General features: G+C 43.6%; 1 protein-coding gene across 1 annotated transcript in view; it reads right to left on the minus strand.

Moving 5' to 3' along the window:
* FBXW2 (F-box and WD repeat domain containing 2) overlaps window positions 1-27,048 on the minus strand; it is a 148,870-nt gene that overhangs the window by 100,414 nt on the left and 21,408 nt on the right. Inside the window, exons 2-3 of the mRNA XM_078641843.1 lie at window positions 22,026-22,202; window positions 13,725-14,234 (exon numbers count right to left, since the gene is read on the minus strand). Of these exons, the coding sequence (XP_078497969.1) occupies window positions 13,725-14,234; window positions 22,026-22,086 (571 nt within the window). The 5' untranslated portion in view covers window positions 22,087-22,202. The remainder of the gene's footprint in view (window positions 1-13,724; window positions 14,235-22,025; window positions 22,203-27,048) is intronic.

Raw genomic sequence — 27,048 nt, forward strand, 5'->3', positions numbered from 1 at the left:
AGTCATCCAACCCAGTAAGGACTTGATTCACCAACCTTTGGAAGGTGGCAAGTGCATTTTTCAAACCAAAGGGCATCACCACAAACTGGTAATGCCCACTGTGGGGTAGAAAATGCTGTCTTGGCCTTAGACTCCTCACCTAACCTGATTTGCCAGTAGCCAGCTGTCAAGTCAAATGTGCTCAAATACTTGGCAGAAGCCAATTTGTCTATGAGCTCATCTGCCCTCGGAATTGGGTGTGCATCTGTCCTGGTGATAGCATTGAGTCCTCTGTAATCCACACATAACCTCATCTCTCTCTTTCCATCTTTGGTGTGAGGTTTGGGGACCAGAACCACTGGGCTAGCCCAGGGGCTCTCTGAAGGCTCTGACACCTACCTCCAGCATCTTTTGCACCTCAGCCTTGATACAGTCTCTGACATGGTCAGGCTGCCTGTAAATGTTGTTCTTTACAGGAAGACTATCACCAGTGTCCACCACATGGGTACACCAGTTAGTCTGACTGGGTGTCAGGGAGAACATATGTCGATATGACTGCAAAACCTGTCTACAGTCATGTTGCTGATGTTCAGTGAGGCTGCCATCTAAGGCCACACCATCAACTGAGCCATCCTCAGGGTTCTGAGTCAGCAGGTCTGGGAGAGGGTCACTCTCTTCCTCCTGCCACTCATCTGTAGCCATGAGCAAGCCCATGTCTGCCCTGTCAACATATGCTTTCAACCTGTTAACATGGAGCACCCTGTGGGGGCTCCTGGGAGTTCCTAGGTCCACCAAGTAGGTAACCTCTCCTTTTTTCTCAAGGATGTATGGGGTCCAGACCATTTGTCTTGGAGTGCTGCTGGGGCCACTGGCTCCAACACCCATACCTTCTGTCCAGGCTGGTACTCAGTCAGGACAGCCTTTTGGTCATGCCAGGCTTTCTGTAATTCCTGGCTAGCCTCAAGGTTTTTGGATGCCTTCTCCATATACACAGCCATCCTGGAGCGGAGACCAAGTACATAGTCCACTATGTCTTGCTTGGGCTTTTTGAGAGGTAACTCCCATCCTTCCCTCACCAGACATAGGGGTCCTCTTACAGGGTGTCCAAACAACAATTCAAAGGGGCTGAAGCCCACACCTTTTTGTGGGACCTCTCTGTAAGCAAACAGAAGGCAGGGCAGAAGGATATCCCATCTTCGCCTGAGCTTCTCAGGTAATCCTTTGATCATGCCCTTTAGGGTCTTGTTGAATCTCTCAACAAGCCCATTGCATTGTGGATGATAGGGAGTGGTGAACTTATAGTTGACACCACATTCCTTCCACATAGCTGTCAAGTATCCTGACATGAAGTTTGCACCTCTATCAGATACTACCTCCTTAGGAAACCCCACTCTGGAGAAAACTCCAAGTAAGGCCCTGGCCACAACAGGAGCTGTTGCGGTCCTAAGTGGAATTGCCTCTGGGTACCTGGTGGCATGGTTCACCACCACCAGTATGAATCTGTGCCCAGATGCTGTAGGGGGATCCATTGGTCCAACCATGTCAATCCCCACCCTTTCAAAGGGCACCCCCACCACAGGTAATGGTATTAGGGGGGCCTTTGTGGTACCACCTGCTTTGCCACTTGCTTGGCAGGTCACACAGGAGCGACAAAACTCCTTTGTATCTTCTGACATGTGAGGCCAGTGAAAGTGACAGACAAGTCTGTCCCATGTTTTGTTCTGGCCTAGGTGTCCTGCTAAGGGAATATCGTGTGCCAAGGTAAGAAGGAAGCCCCTAAATTGCAGAGGTATGACCAACCTCCTGGTTGCACCAGGCTTGGGGTCTCTACCCTCTGAATAAAGGAGCCCATCATCCCAATAGACCTTATGGGTACCTTGAGCATTCCCAGCAGCCTCAGCAGCAGCCTGCTGTCTGAGGGGTTCAAGAGAAGGACAGGATAACTGAGCCTGCCCCAAGTCTGCCCTAGAAGGCCCCCTATCCCCAGAAACTCAACCTGATCAGATTCAAGCTCTATAGGGACAGTTCCTTCAGGGGTCTCAGAATCATCTTCCTGTGAAGGCTGATCCTCACTTGTAGGCATTTGGGAAGGCACAGCCTTTACCCTCCTGTTCCTTGTCTTGGAAGGTACTTGGTCCATTGTTCCAGGATCCAAGACCTGAGGTTCAGAGAGGCACTTTTTGGCCTGTGACCTGGTCACAGCAAGGACATGTGATGATATCCCTAACATCTCTGCATGAGTCCTGTACTCAACTTCTGACCATAGAGAGCTCTCCAGGTCATTGCCCAACAAACATTCTACTGGGAGATCAGCACTAACCACAACTCTTTTTAGGCCAGTTACCCCTCCCCAGGAAAAGTTAACAATTGCCACACTATGTGTAGTAGTGACATTGCTGGCATTGGTCACCAGGTAATTATCACCTGGTATGTATTGTCCAGGGTCCACAAAGCTAGGTGTCACCATAGTGACACTGGCACATGTGTCCCTGTATGCTTGAGCCACTTTTTCATTAATTAAAGGTGTCTGTCTGTACTTGCCCAAATTATTGGGACTGACAGTAGGGGAAAAATCAATCTCCCCATCACAAATCAGAACAGCCTGTGTGGGGACTCTGACTAGGTCAGAATCTCCATCAGTTCCCAAGGTGATACCCACTACCCCCTTAGTCTGTGGACCAACACTGCCAACTGTACTAGTGGGTGCAGGTGCCTTAGGGGCTGCAGTGTTGGGGGCTCCACCCTTTTTACAATCACTTGTCCAGTGAGTGGTGTTTTTGCAAAAGCTACACCAGGGTTTTCTTTGACCTTCTTTCTTCTTCTTCTTGGAAGTTTGGGACCCACCCTCAGTATTAGTTTGGGGCCCTGTTTAAGACTTCTGGTCTTTAGCTTTCTGCTCCCCACCCTTCTGGTCTGTTTTCTTTTGGTCACCACCCTGGTTCTGGTTCTGGTTCTTTTGCTTAACTCTGGTTCTAACCCATTTGTCTGCCCTCTTTCCCAATTCTTGGGGAGAGGTTAGATCTGAGTCAACCAAATGTTGATGCAACTGCTGGTTCTGACAGTTATTTAAAATCTGTTCTCTCATAAGCAAATTGTACAATCCTTCATAGTCTGTAACCTTACTTCCCAGCAACCAGCCCTCCAGAGCCTTAGTGGCACATTCAACAAATTCAGACCAGTCCTGAGTCTGTGTCTTCTGGGTGTCTCTGAACATTAACCTGTACTGTTCAGTGGTTAAGCCTAACCCATCAATCAGAGCACTCTTCAGGACCAGGTAGTTTCTAGAATCCCCATCACTAACTGTGAGGAGTCTGTCACGGCCTCTACCTTCAAAGGAGAGCCACAAGATTGCTGCCCACTGCTCCTGAGGGACCTGCTGTACTTTGCAAGCTCTCTCAAGTGCAGTCATCCACTTGTGGATATCATCCCCAACTTTGTAGGGGGGCACAATCTTACTCAGGTTTCTATTGTCATAGGACCTGTCTTTATCCTTAGGGATAGTGCTGCCACCAGTGGATTCTAATCCACTCTCTCTAGGCTGCCTTGCTCTAGCAAGTTTCTCTTTGGCCAGGGCAACTTCTAACTCTTGCCTCTGAATCCTAAGTTCAGCCTCTCTCATTTTGGCCTCATGTTCCCTTCTCTGAGGGCTAGTAAACTCCCTTCTGGAGTTGCCATGAGAACCTCTAGAAACATGGGAAGTATTGGACTCACCTGAGTGATTCCTCCTCCTCCTATGCTCCTGGTTAAGTCCATTTGGGGGTCTGAATGGGTTGGACCCACCTTCAGTCCCAAATAAGCTTAGGTTAGCCTGGTTAAGCCTGCTGACTACCACCTGGCTATTTCTACCATCATCAGAATCACTTTCTTCCTCCTCCTCCTCCTCCTCCTCCTCCTCTTCCTCTTCCTCTTCCTCTTCCTCAGGCTGAGTATTCCCAGTGGTCTGGTCTTCCTCATCTATCTGGATGACAGGGGCAGGGGCGTCAGGGTTATCATCTTCAGTGGGAGATCCTCCATCTCCAGTCCCTGAGGGGCCTGGTTTTGAGTTCTTTAGAGCTTCAGACTGGTCTAACAGCTCTCTGGGGTGTCCTGCTGTAGGAGTAGGACCTGTTTTGATTCCTCTCATGGAACACAGTTGCCTCAGTTCCTTAAATGGAAAGATAGCAAATTTGGATGGTGCCCTTGGAGGGTCACTCTCAACAGAGGTGGTTCCAGTGGATCCCTCTGCTCCAGACATTGCTCTAGTGTGGTGGATGTGTTGCAATCTACCTACACTTGTGTTTTCCTACAAAACCTATCTAGTAGTTGTAGTCAGGGTGTGCTACTCCCTATCCTCTACAACAACTAAGTTCAGTAGAACTTAAGTATATCTAGTCTTGTTTTAGTGTACCTGTCAGGTACCTGTATGATCTTTCAAATGATATTTTCAAAGATTGTAATGGTAAAACAACAGCAAGCTCAAATCCCAATCCGCTGCTCACCAATGTGAGAAGTTGGCCTGGTATATGATGCTCACTAGTTCTAGTGATCACCTTGTACCATGCCAAGCAACCCTTATGGTGCAGGTTGTAAAGTCAACCTTATAGACAAGCTATCCTAGGGGTAGCATGGACTAAGCAGTCTTAGGCTAAACTCTGTAAAGGCATGTGAAGCAAGCTGTTTTACCATACACAATCCCTTGAATACCAAATGAAAGGACACCACACAGATATATATTGAAAATATATATAGATTTATTTCTACAAATAACCCTGATACTCTTTATGAGCACAGAAGCAAATGCGTTAAAACAAAACACAGTTTAAATACACAAAAGTTGCACAATTATGGATGAGCCCTAGGGGCCACCTAAACCATATACTAAAATAGTGGTATAAGAACCACTATGGGGAAAGTGAAGAGGCCTAGGGCCTGGGGAATCGCTGGAGCTGTTCGGGACTAGCAGTGAAGAAGTCAGGAAAGGCCCGCGGGACTCGGGTGCAGTGCGGAAAGTGCACGCTTTACCAATGCAATGTCAATTGTGCGTAAAAGTTACAAAGTTAGTTATTAAGGAACCTTCCGAGTGACCTAGAAGGATGAAACTTTAGACACAGACACTAGAGGTGTATACCAGTGTGGGAACACCGGCGTTGCTGAGTTACCTCACCCACAGGAAGCGGGTGCACAGGGTCGAAGTAGTGTCGGGTTTCGTCATGTAGGTCGATGGTGCTTGGAGCTGAAGATGCTGCAGGTGGCTCGATGTGAAGAGTTCCGGTGGATCCAAGGGTGGATCTGAAGAGGTGAAGACCTGAAAGCAGAGGGGACAATGTTCAAAGTCACTAGCCAGTGACTACCGTGGAACCAGATTGGAACCAGGCGATGTCGGGTGCAAACAGGCGTCGAGGTGTAGCTTCTCTCTGCAGCCACGTGGACACGAGGGGTCGAGGACGTCTAGGAGTCGGTCACGAGCTGTCCCACGCAGGCTTCTCGCTGTTGGCGGTGTCGGCAACTTGATTGGAGCAAACAGGCCTTGACTAATGCAAGCCACGCAGGGATCGAAAAAGGCTTGTTACTCGGACCAGCAAGGTCAGAGCAGGTGCTCCTTTTTACAGGAGCGAGGGCAAGTCTGGAGCAACCAGACCCGCAGTGTAAGTTGAAGGTTTCGTCGCCAAGATGGCCGCTAGCCACGTGGCAAGTGGACGGGATGGCGCGTCGAGTGGCACAGTGCAAAAGGGCCCCACGCAGATCGTGGAGATGCTGGGGGGCTGATCTTCGGTGCAAGGGCTGCTCGAGGTTGGGGCTTCTCAGACCCCAAAGCACAGCGTCGAGGGTGCCTCTGATGCTGCGCAGTCAGCGTTTCGGGGGTCTTCCAAGAGGTCCAGTCCCACGTCTCTCGGTGCCTCCACGGGTCCCTTCTTTGCAGGGACTGTGGATCGGGCTGTGAGAAGTCTGGGAGTCTGGGTCTTGTCAGGCTCTGGGCTCGGTCTCCGGCGGGAGGCGGCGGCAAAGCAGACGTCGAGTTGCTGGTTGGTGCCTGTGTTCACTCCTTGGCCACAAGGGAGATTCTCTTCCGTCTTCTGTGCAGCAGAATGTCGAAGTCCAGTCTTCTTCTGTATTTCAAGTTGATTCAGGATGATCTCAAGTCTCAGGACACAGCTCCCACTCTTATTCGAATCTGGGGGGCCGGATCACCTACTAGGTCCCTCCTCTGGGTGGAACCAGGAAGGGGGGTGGTTACACCCCCTTTCCTTTGTCCAGTTTCGCGCCAGGACTGGGGCTGGAAAGCCCCAGCACCGGTTTGAACTGGCCTATGCACAGGGACACCTTGTGTGCCCCAGGCATGTCTGATTCTATTCAGCCCTGTCCTACCCAATACACAAAATCCTGTCTGGGGTGGTGCTAGCACCTCCCCGGGCAGGAACCCTTTGTCCAAGCTGCCCTCGCTGGAAGGACTCCCAGCAGCAGGAGGTCAGACTTGTGTCTGTGGTGGCAGCATCCATTTTGTGATGCTGAGGCTCTGTTTAACTTTAACCGGGGTTCAGGCTAGGTACATGTCATGTCCCTCTAGAAGGGTGGAATGCTACCCCCGTCGCCAGAACTGGCGAGGGGGTAGTATTCCAATTCGTATGACACCTTACTCGACATGTTTTGATAAAGCCAAACCAAAGATAGCATTTAACCGCGAGGTTCATAATGCACTTAAGAGTATATGGTATGGCAGTATCATGAAACAGCTAAAGGACATGGTTCCGAAAGCTGCAGACAGGCTCAGCTCATGCCAGAGCACTATCTCACATATTTCCAAGCACTCTGCCTCCAGGATTGATGAGGCCTTTCATAGGAGTGACTGATAGGAACATATGTGTCCATTTTAGGTTAGGTATAGGCATACTACACCTAAGTAAGGGGTGATTACACCGACTTACCCCAGCTGAGTGATCAGCCAGTTGTGTCAAATATGGAGGCCAGGCCAGGGGTGGCACAATACATGCTGCAGCCCCTGGTAGGCCTTGGAAGCACCTATGCCCTGGGTACCTGGGTACACTGTTACAGGGGCCAATAAGGTGAACCAGTTCCAATGTCGTTATGCACCTAAAGTACATGGGTAACAATTTAGAGAGAGAACAGCAGGCTGTGGGTCTGATTAGCAGGCCCACAGACACGTTAAGTCATAAACCAGTGAAGCAAAAAGCAAAAATTTGGGGTGACCATAGGATAGCAGACCCTACTCTCCTACAGCAAGGGCTTTACAGATATCATGTTGGAGATACAAATAATGACGGTGACAAGGTTTTAGAGAAGGGAGGGGGAATGTAGGATTAAAACGAGGGTATAAGGGAGAGAAGAGGATGATCCAAGAAAAAAGATGAGATTGAAGAATACTTTTTAAAGAGAGGAGTCTTGCTGTCTTTCCTAAATGAGAGATGGTTTAAGTTAATTCTGAAGGTATCAGGGATTATATTTAAAAACCTGTAGGTCAGACAGGAAAAGGCTTGGTTGGCGGTTTTTTAGGTCTCGCCCTGGAACAGGGACGGAGACTTATAGTCGGCTGATGCCGGGGAATGAGGGACACAAAACTGGCACGATTTTTAGCATTCGGATTTGGCTGCGCGAACGCGCACGTTCCGTCCTGCGCCGCCCTCCCAGCCTACTGCGCATGCGCCGCCCTCCCAGCCTACCGCGCATGCATGCACGCACACAGACACAGACACACACACACACACACACACACGTCGCAGACAGACACTCGCTCACACACACACCCCCTCCCCCACAGTCACACACACGCACTCCAAGACACATACACACACGCACGCACACACATACACACACATACACAGGCCGCCCCCCCCCCCGCGCCTACATGCTCCTCTCCCTCCGCCCGCCCGCCGCTCAGCAACGCACTCACCGGCTTCCTCTCCTCAGCTGCAAGGCCCGGCAGCAGGACTCTTCTTCCCTCCTTCGGCACCGGGGCACAGGGTAGGCTCCTGCCTGCTCCGGTGCTCCCTGCTCCCAACACGGCTCCAATCGCGGCTCTTCCGTGGGAGGCGGGGTAGGCTCCCGCCCTCCTACTTCCTGTTTCCGGGTGTCGCGCCGGCCTGCCTGACTTCCTGGTCGCAGGCCGGCAGAGTAACGAGGATGTTTTGCGGTATGTATTTATTTATTTAATTATGCATTTTTATATAGCGCAGACTTTACCCGAAGGCGGTATTTATTTATTTATGTATTTATGCATTTTTATATAGCGCGGACTTTACCCGAAGGCGGTATTTCTTTATTCATGTATTTATGCATTTTTATATAGCGCGGACTTTACCCGAAGGCGGTAATGCTTGCCTTAGCGTAATGGTGTTCCTTCTTAATTTATTGGTGGTGTCCCTGTTAGAATTATTCCCACTTTTAGTCTAGCAATGCTTGGCATGATGTTGGCATCTTTGGCATTATTGAGCCCATCCCTGGTATAATGGGACCACAACGTATTGTGGGCATTCTTGACCCAATTGTGCTTCTCTTCACCAGCGGTGATGGTCATCCCTGGCATGCGATGGGTGTTCATGGAATTGGATGTTGATATGTAGACATGTAAAGCCAGACTCTGTCCATGGGGCAGTAATATTCATGAGTACTTGATGACATGGAGATCAAAGATACAACTAAAACTGAAAAGCCATTATTTTGAGAGACTGTCATATTTGTTTTTGGGAATCAGAAATATTTATTAAAATGAAATGCTTGTAATAACAAGCCAATGCATGATTACCAGCTGTGATCGTGTTTTCAAAATGTTTGTAAAGTTGATATTAAAGTGATAATTCATGCTAATTTCTGTAGTCTTATTTACATCTTGTTTACAATTATACTATACTACTAATGTATGTTTACTAGCCATAACTGTACTGTTATATGTTACATTTTAATTACAGTGTTTGCCTTTTACAATCATTTTCTTACAAACTACCTCGTAAAACAAAAATATTTATGGCTAAAATATTTTGCACTGTTTGCACAATATATTTGTGATGTTTACACTTACCTATTTGAAATTAAAATGTACAAATGGACATTTAGTCAATTACCATTAAAAAGTTTAACTTTTTTGCTAAGATATTCTTGTAATCTTTTATGCAAACAAATTTAAATACTGCATAAATAATTTTAACAACAAATACTTTATATGTAGCTTTTTATGTACATAAGAAAACTATAGCATAAAGCAAAAAACATTGCCATTTACAATAATAATAGCTCAAACTTAAATAATGCGAGACCTATTGCATTGCAAATGCTTGTCTTTCCCTGATTTACGGATTTTGAGAAGGAGGCTGGTTTATCCTATTGTATATATTTTACTGGCAGTTGTCAGGAGTTTGTCTTAGAGGTAAGATGAAAAGCCATTGTGGCTGTCCTTGTGGCAGACAGCCAGATACTTAAGGATAAGGGTAACATGGTTTTTCTTTTTTTCTATTTGAGATAAGTCGTGCTGCCTCATGTACAGTTGCTTTGCAGGAGTGTGGAATTCCTATCAGATAACATATTGTTTGGATAAAAAAAAAAAACAAGCTGTCACGTTTATTCTGTCCACTGGGCAACTATCCCTGCATTCATGATAGTGGTTCCTGTACAAAAACATGTACATATTTGTGAACATTTAGCAGTTTGACCCTAATTGCAATGCCCCAAGAATGCTCCCTGGTTATATGCAATTCATGGCCACAGCAGGAAACCAAGATTGATGATTCTTTGCTATGAAAATAACATCTACTCAAATAATTTACAACTCAAAAAAGGATATTTGTTCAACGATTAGGTAATTTTAAATGCCGATTCTCTGAGGCATCATTTAATAGAAGGTTTTTATAGCATGGCAAAAGAAAAAAAGATTAATAAAGGTGAATAACATAGGGGCAGATACCTAAAGAAAGTCACAAAAGTGCACTTGCAGGTCTATATTCTTGCATTGGTGCAAGTTTAGAACTCTAGTGAAGAGTTCAACAGTTTACAGAAAAAGATCTGAAAACCATACTCCTAGCAAACTATTGTTAAACCCATATTCATGGATGTCAAATATGGATATTTGCTCTAGTGAACATCTGCTGAGCAATCACAAACTTGCTTTTCTCCCCGCTCTGGAGTAAACTTCCAATCTTTTCAGTATGGTAAGAGATTGGAGAGATGATGGCGAATATCCCTAAACATGTTAGTTTGCAGGTGTGCACAGATCATAAGGCATTCAAGCATTGGACGTACTACTTTCCACCTATTTCCAGCAATACTAAGTAGAATTGCGGAAAGGTGATACAATCAGAGCCTAGCTAGGATCCAAGTCCTGAAATAATATACGCCCTAACATTATCTGATAGGCTGTTATCAGAGATCTGATATAATGAGAATGCTACCATATTGTGTCACCACACTGAAAAGCACCAAATGGACAAGTGGAATTTTTACACAACTACTAGATTTTTTTAAGCATCATCTCTCTTGTAGAAGTAGCTTATTTATAAAAGTCCACACCTCTGCTTTGAGAGCTGCAGTTGATGATTTCAGAAGCCTGAAAAGGAGAGCACTGCCTCCATCAGTGTGAGAAAGGGTGATGGAATTGAGCTACAGTACTGAAATCTAAGGCAGGAGTAGGATTGTCTTTATCCTATTTACAGAAGTGCATTTATGTTGCTGATTTGGTTAGTGTGTTGATGGACTTGGTTAGGTTGAAATCAATGACTAAAACCAAGGGATTTCACTTGCTGTACTGAAGCAGTGATAATTACTAATGGCTGAAGAAAGTAAAGCCATTTTTGGACTGTGGAAGAGAGTTGCTTGCATGGAGCACAAGGAATTCAGTACTGTTCGAGTTGAGTTTTAGAGAAAGTAACCATTCATTTACTTAACTTTTCAAGACTGAACTTGAGATGTAATATCTGAGGATCTGGAAAATTTGAGGTATAGCTAAATTCATCCGCGTCTTAGTGTAAGGCTATGGTCTTATTATGGGCCATTGGGCCAAGCGACTCCTGCAGGGACTGAAGAGACGTGATGAAAGGATCGTGTCTTGAGGTGCTCAATGTATATCTGGTTACAGGGACAATCTGAAAGAGTTTAAGGAGACAATTTGTGGTCTTGTTGATGGGACAGACTTCACCAGATTAAAACTTTATCTTTTATGCCCATACTTGGTGGCAAAATATTTTGCTGTGTGTTATAGTTGATGCTGCTGAACGCTGCTGATAGGTCTAAGCTGGTGCACATTTCCATCCTCTAGTGTTTTTAACATATCTACTAGAATTTATAGAGAGATTGTTTCAGTGCTGCATTTAGGGCTGAAGCCGGGCTGGAATATGTTCAGGAGGTTGCTGTTTGATATGTTGCTTGCCTTGTAATCTCCTTTTCAATTATTTTTTCGAAAGAATGGTAGCTCATTGATGGGTCTAAAATTGTCATTGTTGCTTGGTATAAGGGTTGATTTTTGGCAAGATGCGAGCATTTCTGAGAAGGCGCCTTCTTCTACAGAATTATCTTAAGGAGATCAACATTGTTCACAGCAAATGTTTTGAAAGATTCGTTGAGGACACGACTAAGGTAAGAGAGTCAAGATCTAGAGGAATGAAGACAACCAAGAAGTGATTGATCTGTTAAGAACAGGAGCAACCGTATTAAGTTTAACAGTTTTATCTTGTTGTAGATTTGTCATTTTTTCTATACAGAATTTAGCAACATGTTGTGCTTTGTGGCAAATGCTACTCGTTCTATATTGATCAAAAGGGTTGGTACATAATTTTATTGTTTGAAAGAGTTTTAGGTTGGGTTTTTTCTTAACTGAAGCAATGTTTGTATTAGTTGGATTTCGGTCTGATGAGGAGTTCTTTGTGTGCTTTCCTTTGTTTTCTAAGGCAGGAGAGGGTGTATGCATTCTTTATCTACAATATTCTTACATTTTCTTGAATGTCGCTTGATAGCATTTAATTTACTGGAATACCAAGGGCAATGAAGTTTGTTAGTGACTTTAAGTCTTAGGGGAGCTAGCTCAGTTATTATTTCCTTGATAGTGTCTGTGTAGTGTTTGGGTAAGGGAGTCGAGGACTGCGCAGGTAGGGTTGGCACTTGAGAGCAGTCTGACTTTTTTGGAGAATGCAGCTCAAGGTTTTTATCCAGATTTTAAAGGTCTTGGGCGGTCTGATCATTATAGAATCAGGGTGAATTGCTCTGTACTGCATTGCAAGGCGATGAAGCTGAGATTGGCTATAACAATAACTGGGCGATAGCATCACCATCTCCAGTTTTATGCAGTTCATCTTTGTGAAGGATGGAGAATCTGAAGGGGTAAGAATGCCAAAAGAAGGGGAGAGTCAATTTTCGTTAATGGATGTTAAGTTCAGATCCTGATGGGTACTTCGGCCAGCTATTTTACAAACATGAACATGGGATTGCATGGCATTCATGAGCATCAATTGTAGGGCATTTGAGCCACATTTAAAAAAAAGGGGTTAACAGTGGGTTTATTTTGAATTGAACTACTGCTGCAGGGTTTTATTTGACTGTGATCACGGACAAGGTGTTTAAGGATGGGGATAGGAGTAATGGGGTGCAATAGAGGGATAGTTTGAAGATATGAAATGTTGGGAGGGCAGGGGATGAGGAAGTACGATGGTGGGATTAAAAGCAAGTAAAAGGGGAGTAAGAAAGCTTGAAGGGGAAAAATATTGTAGGATAAGTACGAAAGGGTTTAGCAGGAGAAGTTTGGAAGGAGTGTGAGATGGTAAAAGGGTGAAAGATCTTGTGGACAACGCAGCAGAAGAAAAGTTCAAAGGAAGACACGGTAACTTTACATAGTGTACGTGTTTCAGTTTTGTCTTTTAGATCATAGGTTGGGGCGAGGTTGAGGTCTGAACTCAATTAAACACAAATTAGTGGTTATTGGTAGATCTGTGTGTTTCAAGTGAAACACTCCCCGTCTAAAATGGGAGCTTACCTAGAGATCCTTCTTTAGTTTTTGATTTTAAATTAAGCACTCTAAACTTCCAAACAATTTGTTTTTGGATTGAGCTTTAATGCATTTGAAACATGTCAAGGGGTGTTTAACCATATCTCAGGTGGGTCAGAGTGGTATTTTACCAATGCAAAAGGTGCTATACATTGCTCGAAATGGTAATGTGTGTGCACTTTCTGGCTCAGCATGGATGGCATTTTGTTAATTCCATTTTGTTCATTCCATGTTTAAACACTTACCCAAAATACAGCCATTTTAACAAGTTAAACAGAGTTGCTGTTGGTGGATTGGTGTTTTTCACTTTAATTGATTCCAGCCTAAAATATAGGCTTACCAAGATTCCTTAATTTTATTTTGATCAAATAAAATAATATTGGTACCTTAAATGAAAACTGCTCCCAACTGACCTGATGACTGCGCTACATAGTATCTCTTTCAATCATTCAGTTACAGCTATGCTTGAAGTTGCATGCAACCTCAGCACATGAGCTTTCTATACGCCTACAGGTAGATTTGTGCAGCAAGAGTACTGGTCTACTATTTTCTTTTTATCTCTTAAATTTATATATGTGCCAACGGGCTCAAAATGTATTTGAACAACACTACACCTTAACACTTCAGATATTTTTGTTGAACTTGTACACAAAGAAAATATGACATTCGAACCTCCAAAAATCAACACAATCTGCATATCACCATCCAAATAACAAGTCAGTTGGAAAAAGAGGTAAAGCAACCACCATAAGACACGGCTACTTTAAAAATAGAAAATTTTAGACTTTACCTGTGCACAGAAGTCCATCTTGATAATAAAGTGCATAAACTCTGGCGCTATGCCCAATTAAAGATGCCTTTTCAAAAGCCTTGGAGTCCTTCAACTGTTTCATTCTCAAAATAGCCTTCAAGTAAACTTTCTTCCAATGCAAAGCGTCCTGGAGAGAATCATCTGTCTGCCAACCTAAGTTCTTGCTGGCTGTCTGCCACACTTCCGTACAGGCACTTATAACCTTATTCCACTGCTTAGACACGAGGCAACAAGTGAGGAGGGTTTGAGGATCTAGCCATTTTAACAGATAAAAACTAAGTTCCAGTGGCAGAAGTTTCAGGAAATCCCGCTTGAGAAGAGTTTCTAAATTATTAGAGAGATGCCGGAGCTGTACTGCCCCACTTAGGCTGATTAGGTAATCCAAAGTTTCATTTTTCTGTAAGTCTGTCAGCGTATGAAAAGTAACTGAAATGTTTTCAAGCCATGTTTCATAGTCCTTTTTCTCCATAGGGTTATGGACACATTTATCTGTGGTACATAAAAATATAGCATTAATTTAGCATCAACAACATTTATATCGACCTGCAAAAACAAGATAAAACACATGGAAAACGGAAAACTGGCGTTACGAGTGATTTCTGTTATACTGCTTTGGACATAAAAAATACTGTCTGTGCATGTGTTTACTCAGTGATTGTGTTAGATGCCTGTGTCACAACAAAAAAAACCTCTGGTTGGGGGAAGACTAGAAGACCCTTGTGTTGGACAGCGGATACCCACAAAATCCATAAATACATTCAAACACTGACAAATGCCAATCAACTTGGGGCCTTGAGAACCCTCCTAAGGGACAAGGAGTGCAGCTAGTGACACAGTACATCTCCAGCTGCACCTTCAGCGTCTTCACATTGCTCCTTCCATTAAACTGCACAGCTGCACACTGTGTGCCATCTCCTATGAGGTGCACAATTAGAGTGTTCCTTTAAGATTTCTTTGCCCATACACCTGTGTCTCTAATGTGCTGCTTGTGCACTGGCAAATGTGCTCCCACAGTTGCATCGTGCCACACCCTTATGCAAATGAGGGAATCCCCATTGGCGCTGCTCAGTGTGTATCACAGAAAAGGCTGAACAAACGTCTGTGGCTCATTCTGCAATACAAAACATGTCTGTGAGCGTTAAAACAGAAGCTCACACCCATTTCGTTCGCAGGTCTCTGCTAATTTGCCACCTGTTGCTATCACAATGACCCGATTATAAGGAGGATAGATTGCTTTTAAACAGATCCATGAAACGTCGCTGTTAAATACAATTCACAGTTCGTAGAAAGGACATAATTCACTAGCTTAAGCAACGAAGCCACAGTACTGGGTTACCAGCCAGCTCTATTGCATACAAAGCATTTTTAGGTCTCGCTGGCGTTGCAGCGCGAAGTGCTGCCGCCAACGAGACTTATAGCCGCCTTGCTAGGCCCCAAGGGAGTCAGAGCTGTGCACGAGCCGCTACAGACCTGAGCACGAGCCGACTCAGGTCTGTGAACGTCAACGTGCACGCTCACGGCGTCACGCTCCCGCCCTCCGGCGTCTCTTCCGAGGCGCGCTCCAGGCCGACGGGCTCCACTTCAGGCTCCAGAGCGACGTCAGGTAGGCTGTCTTTTTTTGTTTTGTTGCTGGCTTGTTTTGGTTTTCTTGTTTGAATTTCTTGCCTCATCATGCTTTCAGAAGCGAGTCTTTCCAGTGTGTACTGCCCAGTACCCTTGCATGACTGTACTTCCACATATACCTTTGCATGGCACACAGCCCCGCTCCCGGGGCCTGCGGGGGTGGCCTGCCGAGGACTGTAAGCTTGCTATTTCAGGAGGACGTGGATGCTTTTGTCTGGTATTTACCCAGTTCTTCAAACAGCGTCCTCTGCGGCGGCAGCGGAGCCGCCATGCCGGGGTTGTGTCCCCTTCCCTCAGCGGCGCTGGCGGGTGCAGGGCTTCAGGGCGCTGGGTTTGCACGCCTTGTTTGGGACACTGATTGCACCGAAAGACCCGAGCTTCAGAGCTGGGAAGATGCAGACGGGAAGAAAGGGCGGGGAGCGGCGGGATTGCAGACATAATCGCTTTATTCACTGGGGGCTGTCCGACCCATCTGCTTGAAGCAGTGATTACCGTGGACTGATTTCGGCCACACATTGGTTAAATGTTGAGCTGGGATTAAAACGTGGCTGCACAGTTTACTGGAAGTTACGGGCATAATCTCGCTGGAGAGCGAGCCTTCGGGGCTTGGTTGGGGTCACCACGAGTGGGCAGGCGGGAGTATTAGAAGAGCGAGGGGTGTATAATCTAGCCTGGGATGGGAGGCAGGCGAAGGCTTTCTCAGGTGAGTTCATTCATGGGTGAGGCTGTCTTTCCTGATTCTGACCAGTCCCTGTTAACTTTTGGCAAATTGAGGGCCCCTCGTTAACAAAGAGTTGAGATGTGTATATACCATGACTTTCATTTTTGTCTGACTATTATTCACTTGCATATCTCATCAGTGGAAGTGACAACTGAAGCCTGGCTCTCTTTCTAACCCCCACCGCCCACCCCTCCCCATGCGACCTCCTTGCATCTTGAGATGGTGCTATTATTTTTCTCTTCCTTTAAATAGCTTATGCTGCGCGACGGGGGGAGCAATAAAGCGTCAGCCTGTAATGGGGTAATGTAAAGAAATTACCGATCTGCGGCTCAGAGGATTCCGCAGAAGGCCCAGGCTTAGCGCTAATGCTCCAGAGCCTTGCGAGCCCGGAGATCAGGCTAATCGCCCTATGGGTTTCTGTGAACGTCTATTTTAGAGTCCTCTGCATTGTAGAGTCAGTTGTGGAAAAATTAATAAATAAACAGGCCTTTGTTCTTCCAGGAGGGTAGAGAGGGTCTGTTCTTGTGGGGGTCCCAGTGCAATCCCAGTGCAAACCCTGGAGGAGATAACGAAGCATGTTCATGATCTACCACTGCTTGTCAACAAACTCTCTGTGGAAATGTTCCTTTGACTACTCTCTCTCTCGTTTTTTTAATTTATTTTCCTTTGTATTGTATTTTTTTTAAAAAATTGTATAGTATGGACACTGTCTCATGGTACTTCCTGAACACATAGCAGCGGAGGATGTAGACTGGTCCTAGTAATGCAAGGCACCTGATGATACAAAATCACCCAGAGTTTAGACCCTTCGCTCCACCAGAGGATGTTTTCACACCTTGCTGGGCGGAAGGGCTGATGGAGCAAACTCACAGGATGGAAGTCTTGTTTTCACAACCCCTCAAGATGTTCACTAATTTGGCATTCAAGAGCATATCCAAGAAAGTAGCCCTCAACCTGAGGTGATGTCGGCTCCCAAAAGTGAACCGGAAGATCTCGAATTTTCATGCATTTTGAAATTATAATGAGGATACGGGTGCCAGCAGCGTGCTTTTGATGTACAATTATTATGGGACTACTTAGGTTGGTTGCCGTAGAGCCCATATAAGCATATTAGGATGTCAGATGGTACCATCACCTGCTGAATTCCATATAATAAATAAGGGGTCTACGAGACCCAGTTTTCTCAGAAATATATGGTGTGTTTACAATAATCTGAACCACAGGATTGTGGTGTCTCCAACTGCATAAAGTGAGCATAGCCAATGGAGGTGGAGGTTCTGTCTTGTGGTCTTTTGTGTCCACAGCAGCAAAGATGTTGAGGATGTGCACCAAGGCGTCCGCAGAATTTGATATGATGCATCACTCTCTTTGTAATGAATTTGTGCTCAGTGCCCTCGTCCCTCTTGTCCTGTGGCTCTCTGCAGGGTGTCCGTGCGAGATGTACCTCTGTTGACCACCATGTTTGTTTGCACTACCGCTCTGTTGGATAAGAGATAACTTGTCTCCCTGTCCTAGGTTTTTGCACAAGAATGTACCAGGTTATGTTATATTCTTATATAACACTGAAACCACTAATTCTAAATCTTAAAAGGAAAAAGGAAAGAGTGAGCATGAGAGAAAAAGGGGAAACAAACTACGGAATTAAGGTTTTGGGGGGGGGGACAGAAAGAAACATGATGGAGACACATCTGAAAGCAAACAGTAGTCCCCACTTTCAGTTTTCAACTTCGTATGGGTGAAAATGTGACTGTTAGCAGTTCAGAAACTTTTTCAGGTTTCCCTATAAAACTTTGCCAGTTTTAACTGTCCAGGCATCATTCTGAAAGATTTTTATACATTATTTTTCCCTCATGAAGTCGTCAGCAGGGTTGGAGGATGACAGCGGGGACAGGGCAAATGCACTCTCTAACCTTTTCTTTTTTTTTCTCTCTTTGTACGAAAAAACCCTTTTTACATCACCATCGACTTTAGGGTGGGCTCCCTTACCTCTCTAAAAAATTTAATCTGCATATCTTCCACTGTTCATCTCCTTCCCTTCGTCACACCACCATTGTGCAGATACTTTCTTTCCATTCCTCTCCTCCTCTTGACCACACATACTCCGGTTCTCTCCCTCTGTCTCTCAGTTTTCACACTGCCTTTTCCTTTCAATTAATGTTGCGACCATTGTGTACCTGTTCACACGTTTCTCAATAAAATCATAATTCCAGTTGTCATATTTGTGACCATTGCTCTGTGCACTTTGCCAAAGACTGCATCTGGTGTTTGTGCCTTAGTATGTGGCTAAGGTAGCTTAGTGGGTTAAGGCGTGAGCTGAAAAGAATTGTAACCTGAAAGTCACATGCGAAAATATTAATGATAGTTACATAGTCTTTCAGTCACCTGATATTTATACGAGTGCATTACGTTCAGTAACAAGCACTTCGAACGATAAGTTATCACCTCTTTTTGTAATTTGTCTTATTTGCGGAAGTGGGTAGGAAATGAGAAATGTATTCTTTGATCATGTGTGGAGATCACAGGCTGTACTATTTTTAAACATGCTACAACACTAATTGCATTAGAACAAGTCTTGGATAAAACAGCACAGCTTGCAAAGTTAAGCGCATGAATATAGAGCCCAGTAGGGAGCCTTTTCAATGTCGCTTTTAGGTCGAGCTTGGGCAGCTCATGCGCTCCTCTGTGAGGCATGCTGTACTGAGATATGGAATAGAAGCTCCGCCCATTTCCCACCCATCTTGTCAATTGGCTCCTGTTACTATCCTTTTAAAATCGTTGCTTTTGATTTATAAATAGGCTTAGTAGTCCCTCCTTGGTACCGCTGTGTCTGCATTTATAACCTGCCATAAGGACTGGACATTTTACTTGTGTTGTTACACAGTCTGCTTTTTCTAGTCTGTGAGCACTATTCTCTTAAATGATCTCCACAATTCCGCACACAACGTGCTTTCCTACAAGGCAGCGCACCGCCCACTTTTATATTTTTAATAGTAATGGCTGCGGGTCTGCTGTAACTATAGAGGCCGCGTTTATTTATTTAATTTGCAGTGCGCTCTTCTTTTACTTTAGCGGACATGTTTTTTAATTTATTTTCCAGCGCGGTTCACTTTAACTTTAGCACCGGTGCTGCAGTACTTTTGTGTATTTATTTTTATTTTTGGGTGAAAGCGCGCCATACCACGCTTTCACTTTAATATTGTCAGCGCCCCTTTCTTTAAACGTTGCTCACTATAACCTGAATACGGCGAGCAGCATCTAAAGAAAGGGGCGCGGCCACCATTAAAATGGTCTTTCATTTGCGAGAGTTTGAGCTATTGGCATTATAAATAACAATGCCTTTTATATTTGTTTTGTTTTTTAAACACATAAATAAAAGGCATTATCATTTACAATGCCAGTAGCCTAAAATCTTGCAAATGTGAGTCCTATTGCATTGAAAATGCTTGTTCTGTCTTGTAATTGATACTGGCTGAATGTCCACCTGTTCAAAAACACTGAAAAATCATTTCAACGCAAACGCGGCAATCTTTAGTTTTATTTGGGCAGGTCTTGACGCTGTGTCCAGAGTAAAGTGAGATTACAGAGTAAAGTGAGATTACAGACAAGGGAGAGAAGGGAGACAGGAAGAGTATGAGTCCCAAATAGCAGGGGTGAGATGGCGTGGTGGTGGGAGTACGAGTCCCAGGTGGCAGACTACAACATATTTTGAGAGGACATAAAGAGCAACTAGGAATGGCTAATATCTCAACAGAGAGTGAAGGGGTGATAAACAATTACCTTCCAACAAATAGAGCACAAGGAGATTTATCTCCTCTCTCTCTAACAACAAAAAGCAGCAACAGAATAAGTTCCCTCACAAAAGTGGGACCTCCAAGTATATAGGCGGTAAATTTACTCCGCTTTTTGAGTGTTCATATACTAATTTTGAATTGCTTCACTACTGAAGCTAAAGCTGGGAGAGAGGAGTGAGAAATCCACCTGTCGCTTGCTAATTTCATATTTTAGGTTTTTTTTTAGAGCAGAAATATGCAAGACCAAAGACGCCTCTTTAGACAAGGTATATTTACTCTGTATGTTTGACCCCATGAAAATGTAAATGTCATTAACTCATAAAAATAACAATTTTGAAAAAAAGTATTTATCTCGTATTCAACTACTGTGTATTTTGTGGTAGGTGATCGTGTTTAGAGCTACATATTTTCTCCAAGTTTTCTTGGATGAGTATGGCTAGTCAGGGCAGATCTCATGAACAAAAGGTCCCTTTTTATTGGTAGATGTATAAATGTATTTGAGTGCTTCAATATGGGTCACACGCATTGTACATGCAGCCGGTACTGGCACGATTCCTTACATGTGCCACCATCTCTGTGGTGGCGTAGGCACAAATTCAACATGCACAATCCATCACACTGCACATCAAGTGCAAGAACACTTTCATGCTTTACTCAAATGTGAAGGACACTTACCCTAATCACCAACAATTAAATAAAATGTCCAAGAAAATACCTTCAAACAAGCATGTTTCCTGCAAATTCCAAAAGCCACAACATCTGCCTCATCTAAGGCCACATCCTACAAATATATATGCACACAATGCATGCCACACACACACACACAATGCATGCAACACCACCAACATTTACTACACAAGAATTCAAGGCAAAAGATCAATTCCTCGTATTACAATCTGACAGCCTTTAAGAATTGTGTAGTAATGCAGAAACTGCATTGCTAAGAAGTCACACCAGTGGCACATGTGAACTGAATAAATATTAGTGACATAACAGTGATCAAGTTGTTAAGAACAGAGCTTGGATTCCAATCTGGCTCAGAAAAACTCTAAGGGGCTTAGTAAAAGTCTGGCAATCCACGGACTGCCAGACATGTGGTGACACGGCGGCAGTCTCCTGACTGCCATATTACAACTATGGGGGGTCAGATCGCCACTGCCCAACTGCAGCCACCAGGGAACCGCCGTTCCCTGTCCATGTAGTGGCAGTCTGGAGGTCGAAATAGGCTTGAAGGACCGCCGCAGTCCCACTAAGCAGATTACGAGTTTCCTCTCAGCTGGCGGTGTCATTGAGGTTCCTACTCCATAAACAGCGTGGTGGAGAGGGGCCCTGCAGGGCCCCCTGTGCCTCCTCTCCATGTGAATGCATACAAGGGGGCACAACACGTGCGCTCCTGTGTGCATGCACTCCAGTTTCTGCACAGCATAGACTTTATAGTCCATGCTGTGCAGAAACTGTTTATGGAATTTCCATTGTGGTGCCCATTTTCTGAGGCGCCGCCATGGCAACACCCAAAAGCAGCATGCCAGACAGGAGGAAACTCTTAATGGGACAGGCTGTCTGACCACAGCTTTGGCGGTGGGGTGGCTGGCGGTCCGGCGCCGGGTCCGCCACAAGTCATAATCAGGCCCAAGTGTATCTGGGATCATCAGCAAAGAATTAACTGCTTATTAATGTTTGTGTTTTTGACTCTTATGTGATGGCAATGGCCAACAATCCAGTCTCAATTTTACTTTATGTAAACTGCCCTGCATCCATCAACGGCTGATGTAGGAGAAAAGAAGGTTCCTGTTCTCCCAAGATACAATTAAATTTCAAAGAACGCTACAAGTGAACCTTTCCGGAAGCCCCAAATTCTGCAAGGGGCAGTGGACAGATACCATGGAACTCTTAGCTCTATGCCGTAATAAAGATCAGTCAAAACAGCATCCTTGTTTATTGAAACCCCTGCTGCAAATTATATTGGCAAAACTAGAAGTTACAGCACGTAAGCATCCTCCCAATCCTTTTCATTAAAATCTCTTCAGCAACAAATGGAAACTACTTCAAACCTTAAAAACATGCTGTTATCAGTTACTGCCAATGTGCAGCACCACTAGTCTGTGCCAGTGACAAATATAAAATATAATATATATATTGACCTACCAAAAGAACTTGTAGACTTCAAATTAATTTGTCCCACACAGAGTATACATGCTGGCTTCATTTGAAACTTTCACGGGGCAGATCCGGTCAATCGCCGTATTGTCAATCGGCAGGTTGAGTTTGGCTAAATGTGTTTAAGTACAATGCTGTTTCGTTTCATTTCTCCTGCAGAGTGACCTGCCAAAATTAATTAGAATTGTTAGTACTGCAGCATACTGTGGTTTTAACTTTGTAATCACTTTTTAAACAAAATAGGAATACAAATATTACAAGAGAAATGATAAATAAACAAAAATTGTTAACTTCATTGTCACTGCTAAATTCAATAACAAGATTAAGTACATGCGTAACATTTTTCAAACAAGACACAATGGGGATGACATAGAATTAATAAGTTGGGCTCAATTTAAACCACGTCACTCCGGCACAGAAGACATTTTAAATTGCAAGCAATATAAAGAATGTCGGATATGACGTAGTTTCTTTTTAACACATAATATTACATATTTAAATTTTCACAATTGCGGGGAGAATTTTCTTTTCTTTTGACCCCTGCCAAAACACACATTCTTTCTCACAAAGTCGACTCAACAAATAGCAAGTGGACACTATGTTTAGAATCTAAACATGAAACAAACATTCTAATGCTCTTTATTTAGCAAAATATTTGATGTTCTAAAAAGCCTGGAAATCATTTTTTAAGTCAATTTTGTAAGGTGATGATATTAGTGGTGATATTAACCACAATCGGTTTCATCACCACATCTTCTACTGCAAGAAGATGTCTAAAGAACTGCTGGCTTAGTGAAAGCTCCATATCAGTATCTCACTGTGATTTGTAGCCAATCTGTGAATGTACTGTAAAGGCGCCCGACAACTGTGATACTGTAAAGGTTTCCTCTAAAACAGATCTTAAGATAAGAGGTCTCAAATTACAATCAAATGGTCATGCTGTTTGTGTAATTAAAATGCTTTACTGCTACGCTTATGGCAGCCACTTCATACTGACTCAGCTATTCAAAGTCAATAAATCAGGTTTAAAACAAATGCAGCTACTGACCCGAGGGGTCTATAGGCGCTGGGGTGGGGGTGGAGGGTATGGAGAGGAGGCGCATCTCCCGGAAGATCACGGAGGTCTGTCGATGAGTCAGGTCTTGAGGTCCTTCAGAAATATGGGGAGCTTTGGTGTCTGTCGGAGGTGGAGGGGGAGGGATTTCCATGCCTTGGCTGCGAGGGGGGGGGGGAGAAGGAGCGTCCTCCTGATCTGGTCTTCTTGATGCGTGGTACTGTTGCAAGGGAGAGCTGGGCCAAGCAGAGGGGCATTTGGGGTGCGTGGAAAGTGAGGGGGTGATTCATGTAGACAAGTCCGGTTTTGTGGAGGACTTTGCGTGCGTGGGTGAGTAATTTGAAGGTGATTCTTTTCTCGACGGGGAGCCAGTGTAGTGTCCGAAGGTGTTGGCTGATGTGGCAGTGGTGCAGTAGGTTGAGGACTAGTCTGACGGTGGCGTTCTGGTGTTTGCGGGGAAGGATCTTGTTGATTCCGGCGTGCGTTTCCGTAGTCAAGTCTGCTGCTGATGAAGGCGTGGGTGACAGTTTTTCTGTGTTCGAGGGGCATACAGTTGAAGGCTTTTCGGAGTAGGGGCAGGGTGTGGTAGCAGGAAGAGGGAACGGCATTGATCTGGCGGTCCATTTTGAGTTCGGAGTCTAGGATGATTCCGAGGTTGCGTGCGTAGTCCGTGGGGGAGTGAGGTTTCCTGAGGGCTGGGGGCCGGGGCCACACGAATGTGATATAACTATATGCAGATGTCCAGAGAAAATCAATTGCAATTATGGTAGTTGAAATGAATAACATCTCTAAATCGACTAGTAAGTAGGAGCAGTGCTGTGATCAACGTGTATGTCTGTTGGACTTTTCTTTAATTAGGTGCTTTATAATAAGAGTTGTTTGCAATTGAAAAGAAAAAGCTATGTGTAGTTCTTTTTTATTGCTTACTTTTAACTAGAGCTCAACTCTATTTTTGTAAAGATGGTTGCCAACTTTATAATAATCATTGTATTTTTATATTTCTGATTGACAAAGCATGCAGCAAATGTGAAGTGCTTATTTTGAATGAAGATGCTCTTGAACTGTCCAGAGTAGGCTTTAAGATACTTTCCCAGGATTTTCCTGCTCACTCACTTGCATTCATTCAAGAGACTTCTCTATTGTTTAAGTTACTAGAACATTGGAAGACATTAGGTCAAGGGGAAAATCTAAATTCGTGTAGAGGGATCTCCATCATTTCTCTAAGTTTGCTTGGATGAGTATTGTAGTCAGGGTAGTTCTCATAAACAAAGTTACCTTTTTATTAATAACAGATCATCATCAAATATCTATTTCGCATCTAAAAAATTCATAAAAGTACATAAAAAGAATAACATTCCAATACATTAGAATAAAAAAATTATGTACCTATAGCTTTTTCTTAAAATCCCAAAACAAGCATCATATAAAATTCTTTTATGTTACAATGTACTGAGCTTGCTCTTTCTGGTATAATAAAAAGGCTTTAAATTGATTGCATATTAGCAAAACTACGAGTTTTTAAAGTTGCACATAAAAACAAGCCCATCACAAGGCATAAATACGGTGTTTCTAACTGTTCCACAACAGACAATGTTGTAACATGACTATGCAAGCTAAATTTCTTTAGAAATGGGATAAGTCTATTTCTCTCCTTTACATAAAATTGGCAAACGAATAAAATATGTACAATCGATTGTTTTGAGATGGTATCACAGGGGCAACATTTCAATTGATTCAAAGAAAACACATTTGCAGGATAGCCCAACATTATTCTCACATAATTGAGGAGACATCTTATCAATATATATTGATGACTATTATTTCAGACAAAAGTGAGATATAAAGGTAATCCATGCAACGAGGGGATATATTATTATATACAATTACTGTGGCTTTTTCTATTCCATCCATCTTGTGCACATTTCTCTAAGAAAAGTTTTTTTGTCTCACCTTAGGAAAAGGTTTCACAATGGGCAGGGTGGTCCTAAAGATCCCCTAGCCCCAGAGACTCGAGAGAGCGCCTTATATAGTGCAGCCATGAGATTTTAGACGCATGCTTCAATTTCATAATACCCCTTAAAATATATTGGTTTAGCTGGACCACCTTCTGTTTCGAAATAGACATCCATAGTAGCAGACCTCAATGGTTCTTCTTCTTTGTTAGAGAGCCAGGCAGTCGAACGAACAAAGTCGTACATCCATCTTTTTACAAAAGTAAGTGGCACAATAATGGGATTTGACGGATGGGTATGGATGCTCAATGTCGAATGTTGGTTGTGATTCTCTGCATTTTCCTTGCAATAGAATTGATTGCACATCGGGGACAAACTCACATCCTCTACGCTCTGATACATAAGAGGTAAGATAAGGAGGCTAGTAGTGATGGAGGTGGCAGTATGCATTTAGAAAGCAAAGACATTTGTCCTAAAGTAAGGTGTCTTCCACCTTTTTTTGCAGACTGTGGTCCTGATGAGAACTCCCTAAACAAACGCGAATTCAAAACGCGTAGACTGTAAAAAGCCAAAAGGACAGAATAATCTAAAGGAATTTAAAACAAATTAGACTTTCTTGTTGAGAAAATAAATTGTTTATGGCTGTGCTGTGAATACTGTCATTCCAGCTGATATTTAGTTAATTTATGGTGTCTGTAATGGTACGAGTGAGTCATGACTGATAGTTTGAATGATTCTTTTTGATATTTCGAAAACGTGTTTGTAAATAATAATGTTTTCGTTGTGTACATAAGGTCTTAAAAATGCAAAGTCTGAAAATTAAAATTAATAATTATACGAGCAAAAATAAGCATTGAATACAATAAAATAATTGAAAGTAAATAAAAATACAAAGCATGCCGTTTCATTCTAATGCTTTGGGAGAAAAAGGTTCTTTTGTATAACTGAGTAGCGGCACTGGCATCTCTTGTTGTTTAATAGTAGCAGAGGAGCCAGTTTAATTGTATCAGTAATCTAAGGTAAGCATAGTTCTTTGTGGGAGATAACATTTGTACAAGCATTTGGGACAGAAAGTAATCTTTTATCAAACCCATCCTCTATAAATGTATCTGTGCATTTCAATATGGGTCTCAACCATCGTACATGCACCACGTTTTTTTTTATTAACAAGTTTTTATTGATTTGACAAAATACACCAGCCATTTAGCACAACACAATGATGGTTGAACACAAAACGAAATACATTTAGGCAATCCCCTTGAGATTAGAGCATTCCCCCCAACCATTTCCCCCAGACCCATCGATATTTCTTAGGACACCCTTGTGCCTCATACATAGTCTTTTCTTGTGTGGCACACCAGTCATCCTCGGTCCGCCTACGTCAGACACCTGGGGTATTAGGGGACTTCTAGGAGGACATGCACCACGTTTTAGCATGATTCCTAACATGTGCCACAACCGTTGTGGCGGCTCAGGCACTAATCCAACACCCACAATCCTTCACAATGCATGAAAAGTTCATGCTTTGTCAAAACTCTGAGGACACTTACCCTAAACACCCACAATCCGACAAACTGTCCAAGAAAATACCTTCAAACTAGATTGTTTCCTTTAAATTCCATGAGCCACAACAACTGCCTAATCTAAGGCCAAATCCTTCAAATGTATATGCACTAAATGCATGCTACACACTCAAGAACACACCTGCAAAGCATGCAACACCATCAACAATAAAGGCAATTCCTCGCAGTATAATCTCAGAGCCTTCAAGAATTGTGCAGTAATGCAGAGCCTGCATTGCTAGGAAGTCACACCAGTGGAACATGTGAACTGAATACATATTAATTACATAATAGTGATCATGATGCTAAGGTTCGGAACAACACTGTGAATCTGGGAGCATCAACAAAGAATAACAAGCATTTGCAATGCAATAGGTCTTGCAGCATTAAAGTTTGAGTTATTGGCATTGTATATGACAATGTGTTGCATGAATTTTTTTGCA

The sequence above is a fragment of the Lissotriton helveticus genome, chromosome 5_1 (assembly GCF_964261635.1).
Source record: "Lissotriton helveticus chromosome 5_1, aLisHel1.1, whole genome shotgun sequence".
Taxonomy (NCBI): Eukaryota; Metazoa; Chordata; class Amphibia; order Caudata; family Salamandridae; genus Lissotriton; species Lissotriton helveticus.